The sequence below is a fragment of the Columba livia genome, chromosome 2, assembly GCF_036013475.1.
Source record: "Columba livia isolate bColLiv1 breed racing homer chromosome 2, bColLiv1.pat.W.v2, whole genome shotgun sequence".
Classification (NCBI taxonomy): Eukaryota; Metazoa; Chordata; class Aves; order Columbiformes; family Columbidae; genus Columba; species Columba livia.
In genome coordinates, this window is record NC_088603.1 from 160,098,610 (window position 1) to 160,111,939 (window position 13,330).

At 44.4% G+C, this 13,330-nt stretch overlaps 1 protein-coding gene across 13 annotated transcripts in view; it reads left to right on the forward strand.

Annotated features, from left to right (window-relative positions):
* The window catches only part of ADGRB1 (adhesion G protein-coupled receptor B1), a 290,622-nt gene that overhangs the window by 160,462 nt on the left and 116,830 nt on the right, over nt 1-13,330 (forward strand). For all 13 annotated transcript variants that reach the window (XM_065054576.1, XM_065054578.1, XM_065054574.1 and 10 more), the window contains 4 exons: nt 1,138-1,281; nt 4,356-4,431; nt 8,432-8,534; nt 10,771-10,814. In XM_065054576.1, coding sequence (XP_064910648.1) covers nt 1,138-1,281; nt 4,356-4,431; nt 8,432-8,534; nt 10,771-10,814 — 367 coding nt within the window. The remainder of the gene's footprint in view (nt 1-1,137; nt 1,282-4,355; nt 4,432-8,431; nt 8,535-10,770; nt 10,815-13,330) is intronic.

A 13,330-nucleotide genomic window follows, 5' to 3' on the forward strand; every position in this document is an offset into this window, starting at 1 on the left:
GGTGGAACATTAAGAGGTTTAGGGAAAGACATGGATGATCATAAATATAGGGTGGCTTTTCTCCAAATAATTTAGGTCTTCAGCATGGAGAAGAGATGTCCATGGAGAGATCTGAGAGATATCTATAGAACCATGAATGGAGAACAGATGATGAATTGGGCAGAATTGGTTGCTTCCTTTTGTTTTTTTTTTGTTTTTTTTTTAACACAAGAGCTTCACAGCAGCCAGTGAAGAGATCAGGCAGCAAGCAAACAGCAGGCGGTATTTGATTTATGCTGTATGCACAATCACAGCATGGAACCTCTTGCCAGAGGATGTTTCAGAAGCCAAAAAGTACAGATGGGTTCATGATGGGATTAGGAAAATGCACAAAAGAGAGGTCCATTGGTTGCTGTTAAAGTTAATGGTCTGGATACAGCCACTAGCTGAGGAAGTCCTGCTGATTTCTGGAAGCTGAGAGGACAGACCAAGAGATGTCTTGCTCTGTTCTTTTTCACACTTCTCTAAGCAGCTGCTATGGGCCATTCCTGGAGACAGGACGATGGAGTAGACTGACCTCTCTTCGGCCAGTTTTAGTGCAGGCAGGTCCTTTTCAATGAACAGAAGAATGAGCCGTAATAATTAGTTTCATCTTTCTTTGTGTATAAACATTACCCGAAGAAAAAATCATGTCATCATCGAATGGTTTGGGTTGGAAGGGACCTTAGAGATCATCTAGTTCCAACTCCACTGCCAAACGGGGGGTCCACTAGTCCACTACATCAGGCTGCCCAAAACCCAATCCAACCTGGCCTTTAACACTTCAAGGGATGGGGCATCCAAAACATCTCTGGGCAGCCTGTTCCAGTGCCAAAACATCCTCATAGTGAAGAATTTCTTCCTTATAATTTATCTAAATCGCTCCTCTTTCAGTTTAAAGCCATCACCCCTTATTCTGTCACCGTATGTCCTTGTAAGAAGTTCCTCTCCAGCTTTTTTGTAGATCCTTTTTAGGTCATCACTCTCACAGCTACCAAGATCCAGCCTCACTCATTCTGCTATCCGATTTCCCACTATTGCCTCCAATGGGTTTTTTAACACTTTTGAATTCATTTAAGATGGTTTTGCTTACTGGTTTTATTTCTTGCTTCCCTCTAGTCCTCGGCATTCACAAACTGCCCGCTAATGCAGCAACTGACATCACCTTCCCCATGAAAGGCTGGAGGGGCATGGTGGACTGGGCCAAGAATTCGGAGGACAAGGTCACTGTCTCCAAAAGCATCCTGTCTTCAGGGCTGACAGGTAGGCACACAGCCAGGGCAGCCCAGGAGAAAATATTTTCTTCATTTCTACGAAAGTTTGCTTCCATTTGGTTGGTCTTCAAATTCTCCTTCCAGCTGAGCTGGATTTGCTCACAAAACCTTGAATACAAAAATAATTTCTGGGTGTAAATAAGGCCTTCAGATTTGGCCTCACCAAGAGTCAAATCTAAACTCCTTCAAAGGTTCAGTGGCAGTTTTTTTGTATGGATGTGGATATGTATCTTTTCCCAAATAAGCAGCATATTTAGAAAAGAGCAGGAGTCAGCACAAAAAGTCAGGGCAACACATTGATGATTCCTCTTCCAAGGCTTCTGAACCTGGGAAAAAGTGAAAATATATCTGCTGGGTCACTTTAGTTTCAATGCATGTGGGTGCTGAGCTGAGTCTTCAATCCTCTGCAGGGCATGTTGGGTGCTGAAATGAGTCTCTCATGCCTCCCTAAATATTCTAGGTTGCCATTAGGGGTAGGGAATGGTAGTTATCACTGTGGGTGCCGTATAGTCATGGTTAACCAGTACAAAAAAGGCATATGTGTTGGCAGTATGACTCTGCTACCTATCACCATGGCCATGTAGGCAAATAATGTTGTAGATGTCCTCCAAGACTAAATCCAGGCCTGATAGGGCCATGTAGGTATACACAGCTGGGGGTCAGCACATCAGGTTGAACAATTGGTGGGTCTGGATCTGCTGCATGGAGAAGCTTTGCTAGCTTATGGGTTTATGGCAGTCATGTGAAGTCTTCTGCTCTCAGAAATTAGATGCATGGGTGTTTGTTTATCACTAAGGTCATTGGCTCCACAGTAAAGCATGCATAAGAGCTTGGTGTGGAGGCGGGAGTGCTGGGTGCATCAGCCACGCTGGCCTCACTGCCAGATCTGAAAGGAAACCTGAAGGGTTCAGGGGTGCTTTGCTCAACCATTCAGCCTTTACCTGGATGTGAGTCCCAGGAATCAACATCCTTAAGCTTCTCAGTTTCTGGTAGAAAGCTTTAGCATTTGGCAGGATTGGGTTTTCAAAGGCAGGACCTTAAGCTGGACTTGTTGCTGGGACGGTAGGTTTTACTTGTGGATGCTCTTGTTCTGTGTGTAGAACTAGTGGCTTTGAGAGAGAAAGATGCTGGTTTCTGCATCAGGCTACACTGTCCTTCCTTGGGACAGAGACCAGGGACTATGAGTTGTTGCTATCAGAAAATCTTTGGCCTTTTCTTGTCCTACCAGGGCCTCTTGTCATGGACTTCCCTACTGGGGATAGAAACAACACAGCAATCATTTCTATCTACAGAGGCCAAGAACAGTTGAGACCCCCAAGGACAAACAATCACTGGCAGACCAAGGATCACATCCAGCACTCCTTGTGCTTTGTTGTGCTTTGAAGACAGCATTCTCTTCCTGGGAGAAGACATCAGTCTTCTCCTCTCTGTGGCTTCCTGAGTACCACCCAGAGCTCTGCTGCCTCTGCTTTGTTCAGTGTCCTGTGCTGGTGGTATCTTTTTGAGGGTTTACTCAGTGATTAACAGTGGAGATGTACCTCTGTTAGTTTTGATCCTTACTTTTCTTTGACCACAGGGAATAGGTGCAACTATTCCAAGCAAAGTGATGGAGATAGGCAGCTTAGTGAGACCAAAGCCGGACCCTCCTCACTGCTGGGAGCTGACTTTGCACAGTTGAGTTCAGTGGGCCAGCACTAATTTACATATTAATAGTTGGGTTATGTGTCTCTTGGGTTATAGGGTGTATGAATACTGCTGGTGAGTGAACATCACTGAGTCATTACATGACCAAAATGCACTGCTTTTTCAGCTAGGTAACATGTCAAAAGATTTATTTTTTGTGCACCAAGACTGATGGGAAACTGCATTGCTAAAGATCTGTCCCAGACCAAACGAGACAAGCTTTCACCTTGATTACGACCAAGATTATTTTCCTTCCTTGGAGGGTGCTGTGATAACCAAACCAATTTAAAGTTTTGCTTGCTCACAGTATCATAGGAGCAGACATTGCTTCTGTAAATGCCTTATTGCATCCTCTGAGCACAAAAAGAGAAAACTCTCCTTGAAGGCATCAGGATCCCTGTTTGCATAGGGCTTCATGGGAAAGGCCAATAGACTGTGTTGGCTTTCTTAAAGAAGAAAGGTTTATGCAATAGCTCTGCAAGCCTGACCCTCAGTCTCTCCTAGTTATGTTTTTACCAGCTATCTCACCCAAGCCCAGTTTGACAAAGAGGAAGACAGACATGCAAAGTTGTGTCTGCCCTGCACTGATGGACCAGGAGCACTGTAAGTTCAACCTCAGTACAAGATATCAGAGAAGTCCCACATCAAGGTGCTCCCATAGGCCTCCGCAACTCTGCTTTTCACCCAGCCACTTGCTTTTTCTCCCCCTGAAAATCCACCGCAGAGCTGCCTCTGTCACACGTACTTTTTTCTGGGGAAGTTGTTGCTTTTTGCAGCTGGGCATCACAAAACAGAGGAGGAGAAGGAGGTCAAATGATGTGCCCAGGGGTCACACAGACCATTCAGAGGCCCATCTGGGACCATGGCCCCCCCAGCCTCCCAAGGCAGTGCATGAGTTGTGGGGTCAGACTGGGCACAGTGGGACATCCCTGCTTCTTGGCTGCCCTTGTCAACTTGAGCACAGCTCTTCTCTCTGATGACTTGATAGTTACAGACAGGTCTGAACACATCTGGGTGGCTGCAAGAGACCTTTCTGCCCTGTAGATTTGCCCGCTGTGGTGCTGTAGGAGAGATTAGTAGGGTTTCTGAATGGGACAGTGTGAGGCTGGTCATTTGGTATGAGTGAGCTTTGCATGAGGGCAGACACCTGAGGCATCAGGTCACTCCAAGGGTTCTGAGCACTTCCTTGGGACCAATGGAGACCTGCATGGTGACAGCAGGCACTGCATCCTACCATGGTGATGCTGGCATTGGCTGTTCCCCAAATCAGACCCCCTCTATGTGAGGTCTAATCCTGCTCCTGGATGTCCTGTGAGGACAGCTGACACCCCAATTGTCTCAGTGCTGTTATCTTCTTCTCTTTCTTTTGGTGTTCTGCAGAGACAGACGACTCCTCCGTCTTCGTGGTGGGGACCGTGCTGTACCGGAACGTGGGCAACATCCTCTCCCTCCAGAGGTAAGAGGGGCTGCCTTGGGAGGGCGAGCAGCTGGAAAATCACCAGGCTTTCCTACCCATCTCTCTGGCTGCAGAGCCCTGGCCTTCCAGGGAAATAGCAAAGGTCACTGGATGCAAAAAAAATAGACTTTGACTCGGTACTGCAAATGTTTTTGTCCCCACCAGCTGATGCTACGTGTTCAGGTGGGGCCAGGCTCACGCATCTCAGACATCGCTTGCTGCAAAGGCAGGAAGGTTTTCTCCATCCATGTGCAGCACCGTGCACCCCAGATGTGAGGGGAGGCACAGCGCTGTTGCCACTGCCACATCCCTGCCTGCCACCCTTTGTCCTCCAGAATGGATCCTCATGCTGCCCTCCTCGTCACAAGGGATTTTAGGAGGCTTAACAGATGGGGAAAGCTCAGCTGCCCTGATCCTCCCAAGCTACCAAGATGCTGCCAGCTGCACTGAGCCCTTTGAGAGCATCACGGCAGAAAACAGGCTCAGAGAGAAGAGAGAAGTGTAGCAGCACGCCTGGCTGCACATGTCCACCGTGTTCCCGGCTGCTGCAAACTGCCTTGGGCACTGAAGCTTTTGTGTTCAGCGCGCCCTTTCCTTTTCTTCGCTCTCTTTCTTTCTAGCTACCTTGCTCTTTTTTTTCTTTTTATGTTTTTTTTTTTGGTGAGGCTGGTACTGAGGCAGTAAATTAAGCATCCTAAGGCACCTTCTAAATCTGTTCTGCACTGATTAGCTTGAGCCCATTTACCATAAACACCAGGGCATCTCTCCTCACTGATAATCATTTAAATACCTACAGATTTAGCACCGGAAATGGCAAAAGAGCTCCGAGTGAGTGCAGAGAGGAATTAGCAAGCCAGCCAACTGTATTCTGTAATATCTTCCATTACAGCACTGGGAATTAGATCAGAAGGGCAATAAACATCATTGGCTCAAATGATCCAGCGGTATTTCAGCTTTCTCTGGCCAAGCAGTGAATGAGCTCTGATAACCAGCAGCTGCAGAAGCCATAGCCTCTGAACAGCTTTCCCACAGGAGATCTGATTTAAGATGTTTCTTAATTAAAGGACAGCCTCTCTTTAAAAGGATCCAGAGTCCTGAATCACCTGTGGAGAGTCAAAAGAAAACAAAAAAAAAAAAAGAAAAAGAGATAAAAGAATCAGCAGAACAGTGCCTCTTACTTCACCACTGTGCAAATGAACGCAGCAAAAGAGAAATATCTTTAAATAACTACGTAGCTGTATAGCACCTGCCTATGGGGTAAAAATATTTCTGATCACAAAGAAGAGCAGTTATTCCTGGGTACACACAAGCAATAAGGACCCAGATCCTGGATTTGGCCACACTAATTTGATGCAGTGTGATTTTTTTCCTGGAAAAAAAAGAAAAAGGAAAAAAAAAAAAAAAAGAAAAGAGAAGTAGTTTGCACAGAGCAAACAGCACCAGCTCTGCTATTCCTAATTGTCTCAATTTACCTCCCCCAAGCAACAATTCCTTATCTGAGCCACATGTTGCTTTGTTCCCTTGGATCCAGAGAGCCCTGTGGTTCTTGGCAGCTGTGACAATTAAGATGGGATACACATGATGCCTGATTTTTCAAGCCAGGGAGGTGAGCAGCATTTGGTCTCAGCTGAGCATCACTGCAGAACACACGTGCAGCAGTTGGAGAGTCAATGACCTGGCACCTGACAGCCTCGTGTACCAAACAGCATTTTTACAGCTCTTTTCACACTCTTTATGGCCACGCAAGAGCCCTCTGAGTTTGTTTGATCTCCTGTCCAAGCCAAATCTTGATGTGTTTTGTTTTCTTCCCAGAAGCTGGGTTGCAACATGTTTTTCCGAAGGACGACTTATCTTCTTCCTGAAAGATTCCCCGTGATGCTGAGTCCCTCACCTCCCCCGGCAAGCTGCTCAGATGCTTAATTGCTTTCTGTGCTAGGAGACTCTCTCTTATTTTAGAGCTGAATTTGTCTGACTTTCACTTCCAGGCACTGGGTCTTCAGGTGGGTGACTGAGAAATCCCTCACATGCAACAGACTGTCAGACTTGCCTTTCAACAAAAATCTTTTGTCTGTTTTACTGGCACCTGGATCAATTTTGTGTTTCTCCTTTGTACTCTCTCCTCTACTTCCCCATCTTGAAGTGGAATTGAACCCAACAGTACAGTGGCATCCTGACAAGAAGGGGCGCATAGAAAAGATGACTATTTTATCCCCTTGTTCCTGCACAGGATCACTTCTGTCCTTTCTGTCACAGCTCTTTGCACTGAAGTCAATGTCCCCGGGTACATTTTGGGTCACAGATCCCTCAGAGCAGAGCTTGTACCTCTCAGTGCAGACCTTGCTCTCTCCAAGCTCCGATGCCTTTCCTGACTCCTGGATGCACTGGAATAACTTCTGTTTGGACTGTGACTACTTGGCCATTAAGTCATTGGTCCTCAGCCTTCAAAAGGATGTTTCTATGTCACTTGGTTGTTCGTGCAAATATTCAACAGTGCTGAGCCAAAGACTGACCCTTACAGACCCAGCTGCTAATGAAGACATGCACTAGTGTTTACCTTTCAGCAGGTCTTGTCTTTAGCTTATCTGCAGCTGCCTCTATTTCAAAGCTTAGAGCTGATATTGGATCCCCCTGGCTTCCTCTTTTACTCTTCCTTTGTAGACTGATATTGTTCTTCATTGCTTTTTTCAATATATATATATATATATATATATTTAAGAAAATGTTATTTTTTTTTCTTTACCCTGATAAAACAATGTTGTTCTTCCCTCTGGTGTCAGTGCAACAGTGGCTTTCTGAGCACCCACTTACACATCCCTGGATGATTCCAAGACTTTCTGCTTTGTTTGCTTGGTTAGATGATTTTCCAACTTGCTGTTGAGCAAGGGTAAATCTTTTCCATGTAATTCTTTTGTAAAAGGCACAATAAGACCCAGAAAGAAAAGTGAAAGATTTTGCCAATGCCTGTAGATTTTATGAAGATTCAGATGGGGAAAGATTACTCTTGCCCAAGGGTGCCAGAAGGGCTAGGAGCACAGAATCACAGAACCACAGAATGTTAGGGATTGGAAGGGACCTCGAAGATCACCTAGTCCAGTCCCCCCACCGGAGCAGGAACACCTAGATGAGGTTACACAGGAAGTAGTCTGATGCTTGGTTATTATTCTGCTACCAGTTCCTTCATGTTGAGCTAAGAGGCAGCATTTTCAAACACCGGTTGAAATTTTTTTTATTTAAACTTTTATTTATTTAAACACCCAAGTCTTTTCCTGATGCAGAAATGCGATGAGCCCCTGTGTATAATGTCCAAGGAAATGTCGACAAAGGGTTTGACTTTTCAAGAAGCAAGAGCACAGGTATGGGAGATACCTCCTCCCTTATTGCCCCTCACAACAGCCAAATCTCCTAGGGCTGACAGATTTTAGAGTATTTTTCTGGGCGTAGACATTTAGACATCCACATGAAAGGTTTGCCCTTCCCCCTCTTTTTTTATCCTCAGAGAATGGAGATACACACCAGTGCCTGAACCGGGCAGGATCATGGGCTGATCCATGGATTTGCTCTTAATGGCCACCATGACCAACACTTACTGCAGTGCAGATTAAGCCAGCCTTTCAGAGGGGAAACAGGGGTTGTTTTTCAAAGGATATTAAATGAGCTCTGTTTCCTCATGTCAGGGACAGAAAATGTGTCCAGGATCATTTTAATACTGGGATAGATACAGCCTTTAAGTCCAAAGGCTTTAGGGGTCTATGTGGTTCATAAAATGGTCTGATTTCCTGGAGTGATAAATGTAAAGTATCTACGAGGAGAGATCAAAGGGCAGAGGATGGGGTCCATCATCAGCAAGTGTCTTTGATGGTATTTTAAGGTAAAGTGGTCACGTCCTTTTGCACTGTGTACACCAAACCTTGCACCACCAGTGACCAATACAGTGGGATTCACCCTTCTGCAGAACTCCCTCTGTCCTGTTTAAAGCATCTCTTTCTCTTTTTCTTCCCAGGAACAGCACTGTTCTGAACTCCAAAGTCATCTCCGTGACTGTGAAGCCATTTCCTCGGTCTCTCCTCACACCCCTGGAAATTGAATTCTCTCACCTGTACAATGTAAGTCTTTCCTAGGAACATGCACCATTCCGCACCTGTGTTTGCTTCTGCATAGCAGGAGTCATAAAATCATAGAATAGTTAGGGTTGGAATGGAACTTCAAAGGTCATCTTTGAAGAATTGCTGTGGGTTTTATTGGGTTCTTTTTTCATTAGAAGCTACAGCTGTAGAACTTCAAATACTATATAAACCACCAAAATTACCCAAAAATGATGTAATAATATAATAGAAAAAATGCATCCCTAAACTAAAATTTGCATCTCCTCTTTCCTCTGTGTGCTGATCCGTTTTTAAAGCACTTGTAAGAGTTGTTATTCTGAGGCCAGAAAATATACTCCAGTTCTCTTGCGGAAGCACACGTTGTATTCCTACTAGCTGATAAATCTGTAGCATTTAACGAGAGAAAAGTAATCCAGTTCCATCACATAAAAAAAAAATAATAAAAAGAATCTCTTCTTGGGGAAACAGTGAGGTCAGTTAATTTCATTACATTGGTCAAAGTGATCACTTCCTCCCTCTTTTTGTCTTATTGAAATATTTTTTGGTCTAACCCTGTTGTGTTGTGAGATAGTTTTGTTAAATCCTAAGTTGTCTATGTAACATGAAAGTCAGATTTTTTCAGGGTTCACATCTATAAGGATGTGTCAAAAGCCAGAATTTTTTTTTTTTTTTTATAATAAATTTAAATCATAGTCCATTATAGTCCATCCATAGTCCAACTCCCTTGCCATGAGCAGGGACATCTTCACCCAGCTCGGGTTGCTCAGAGCCTTGTCCAACCTGGCCTGGGATGTCTCCAGGGATGGAGCATCCACCACCTCTTTGGGCCACAGTTTCACCACCCTCATTGTAAAAAAATTCTTCCATATGTCCAACCTGTATCTCCCCTCCTTTAGTTTAAAACCATCACCCCTTGACCTGTCGCAACAGGCCCTGCTAAAATGTCTGTCCTCATCTTTCTTATCGGCCCCTTCTAAGTACAGAAAGGCCACAATACTGTCTCCCTGGAGCCTTCTCTTCTCCAGGCTGAACACCCAACTCTCTCAGACTGTCCTCACAGCAGAGCTGTTACAGCCCTCTGATCATTTTTTGTGGCCTTCTCTGGACCTTCTCCAACAGGTCAAATGTATAGGTGTAAGGAATGCTTGACTCCCAATTCCTCTTTGCCAATCCAAGACCTTGCAGTCTCCCTTAATGCAGGCTGCAAAGGAACTTGTCTGCCACCCTGAGATGGGGCTGGTGTTGGTGTCCTGTTGTTGCTCCCTACTAAGGATGCACTATATGGGTCAGCCTTGCAAACCATGTACTCTATGCTGCTTGTTCTGGCATTGCCAGTGCAGGAGGAAGGTGAGAGAACTGCTTGTACAGAGAACATGGTCAAACTTGTCCCATATTCACAGCACTTCATTGTGGGCATGATCAAGGGAGAAGAACCATCTACTCATTAAAAAATGGGCTATAACAATGATCTTCCTTAAGAAGGGGAAGGGAGAGGTTACTTCTATTAATACTTGCAATGTTCTTTGCAGTCCTAAGATACAACTGGAGACATGAATATTACTGTTGTGATTGGTGCTTTAAAATACAGTCAAAGATCCCCTGAAGGTTCCTCTGCTTAACCCTAAACAGATATACGTGATGGATGTTTACATATCCCAAAGCCTGTTCTTGTTGTGGGTTTCAGATGTCCTCCTGAGGCTCTGCAACATGAATATTTGATCCATCATTTCTTTGCTTTGAATTTTCCTGGAAGGGTTTTCCGAAGTGGTCTAAGACAGCTGCAGCTGGAGTCACTGTTAAACCTCCTTCAGGGGCCTTTAAACACACCTGATGAGGTGCAGAGCTGTGGCTCTTCTGAGTACTGTGTCCCACAAAAGCACATGTTGTATTTGATCCACTTTCCAGAAGGGAGCAGCAAAAGGATTCAGTGTGAGAGAAGGAAAATTAAGAGTATCAGTTGAGTCAGGAAAGATTCGGAGACAAATCCTTCTACAGTGGTCTTGGAGCAGAACAAACGGAGGCTGATTTTACTCTAAACTTTCAAGCCAAGCTTGAAAGAAGTTATTCCAAGGACACAGATATGTGCCTTCCCATCTAGAGTATCACAAACACACCGTGTTTAGAGGACTGGAAGTTGTTCTACAGGACCTGCATGTTTCATTCTTCTTGTTCCAAATGCCCCATAAACAACACAGCACTGATTTGCTTCATATTTCCTTTTCTTCTCTCCCGCCAGGGAACCACCAACCAGACCTGCATCCTGTGGGACAAAACTGTTGGGTGAGTTCTGTAGCTTTCTCTTCACTTTCATGGGCCCATGTTTTTTTGGGGGTGAAATTATAATTTTAGCAGTTATGTGTCAGTCTATCTCAGCTTTGGCTCTCTCTACTAGTTTTTTTTCATGCTTCTACATCCATAGCTGGCAAAGTCATCCATGGTGGGTAGTGGTTCTTCTTTCACACAGATACAGCCCTGCTATCTGCGTTTTCTTTTTGTGCCAATTGAAGTGGGTCTTATATTTGAGGATCTGCAATTAGATGTTGTCAGTATAGCCTGTGAAGTGTCTTCTGTGCCAGGAGCATCATCTCTCTGTACCAGAAAACATCTCTCAGTGTCCAAGCAAAGATGTTCATGTGTGCTTCTGTTCACAGGGAGGGGTGTTCGCGTTTTCCTGTGATATTTTGGACATGGCTTGCTTACATTTTTGAAAAGTGGTCTTTAATGTTTGCCTATTCCAATTTTGGATTTTCCTGCGTGAGGAATATGTGAACTGTTATCCAGGACAGTGAATTCGTTCACAGATTTCCCTAAATTGAGCTTGGCATAGAAACACTTGGCTTTCTTCAGTGCTTACCCCAAATTGTGTGCCATAAGGAAAGTAACGCAAAATCAGAGCCCATTGATGCAAATATGACCTGCAGTGGTGAAATACATGTTGTGTTGGTGTGATACAGTAAAATGATTTCTGCGAGTATTCTTGCAATGACTGGTGCTGTTCAGGAGGTGTTGAGTGATGTGGTTGTGGTCAGCAGGAAAAAAGAAGACCCAACTTACCACAAAGAGTCAGGCTTATAAATCCCATATGGGAACTGGTTGTCAGAGAGTGTATATCTTAGAAAAAAAAAAAAAATACACTCTGAAAGTGTGGTCTTAAATCCTTAGTGAGCTTCACAAGGATACAAAGTGTTTGATTTAATGGTGTTTTTACTCCATTGACTTTCGTATCTCAGTTTGAGGACCAACCTGACTTATTTTCTGCTTGCAGTCAGTTTCTCTCCTTGAGATCTCATGCATTTGACATGTACTTCTGCATTTATTATTATTATTTATTATCATTATCTGCAGTATCTGAAAAATCATTCTATTCTTCTCCTTTCATGCTCCATTAAGTAGCATATACACAACTAGGCAGGCAACATATTTGCAGCCAGATTACTGTTCTTGTTGTTCTGTGATTAATTTGGCACGTATGAGTGGATCCAAAGCAAGGCTGAAGAACCCAGAGGGACCCTTTTCTTGTGCAGTCACACCTATGTTGTTGCCCAGGGCAGAATTGGTACCTCTGAGTTATAGTGAAAAATGTTCAAGCATTAGAAAATGGCTGGGATGCAGGAGCCCCTTGTGTGCTATGTCGACCCTACATGCAGGTGAACCTTCATGGAATTAGTAAAATGGGATTTTATTATATTGTCTATGTGCCAGAATCTGTAGATCAGCCCAGAGTAGAGGGTTGTGTATAGGTGGGCAAAATCAGGAGGAGACTTGGGTGGGAGCTGGCCTGCTCTGCTAAATCTGCTGTCTCTCCATGCTGGAATGGGATTAAAGCACTTGTATACAAACCCATTTTTGGCAAGTAAAGGCAGAAGCTGGAACCAATGCACCTTCTGGTCTGAACAGCATTTCATTGTTCTTGGCTTCCTATGTCCTAGAGAGTTTTATCCAGAAAGATGGAGCTAATGCCCTGCTACACTCAGAGCTGAATTTAATAAACTGTAGTCTGAGCAATAAAAGGGCAAAATCCATTTTGCACATGGTTGGATCTGAGGGAGAATGGCAGCATTCAGGCTGGGTACCTATCTGTCAGAACTGGCACTGAAAGGTGCTTGTTACAAGAAAGATGAAGAGTTGCCCAGTACTGAACTTGGCCTGAGAGGCTTGAATGTCGTTGCTGATCTGGAGGCAAAACAGTGCCCGGTTCAGCATCGTCACCTCTGCCTTGTCCTGGGAGGTCTGGCTGCTCTATATATTAATACTTGCTCCCAAGGCCTGGCAGCTTGTTCAGCTGCCTGTCATCTCTCTGAGGGCTTGAGGAATGTTTTCAGTCTTTAATACTTGCAATTCCATGATATCAAAAGAAGGGCTCGTTGCTAAGAGTTGGACAGACAATTTCTTGGCACCGACGCCATCGTTCAGTTGTCAAGGATGGTTTCCAAAACCCCAGCAGATTTATTGCACAAATGTTGCCACTAAGACTGTTTTTAGTGTGTGTTGGGGTGTGTGTGTGCATGTCTGTAAGCGTTTTCAACCAACATTTGCAATCCCAAGTGCTTGAAAAGTCAAAAATGTTGGTGTCAGCAGATTTTGCTAGGGGATGTTCCAAAGCTAGATCCAATCTGGAGCTTCGAAGTTGCTTGTGGAATACTTTAAATCTGATTTGCTACCACTGCCACCTCCTGGGAAAATGTAATGAAGGGCGTACTATGCAAACCCTATTCTTCAGGCTTGAATGCTCACCTCAAACTTGAACAGTGTTCTGGAGATCTCAAAGGTTTTGCATCACAGTTTTGGATGATTGT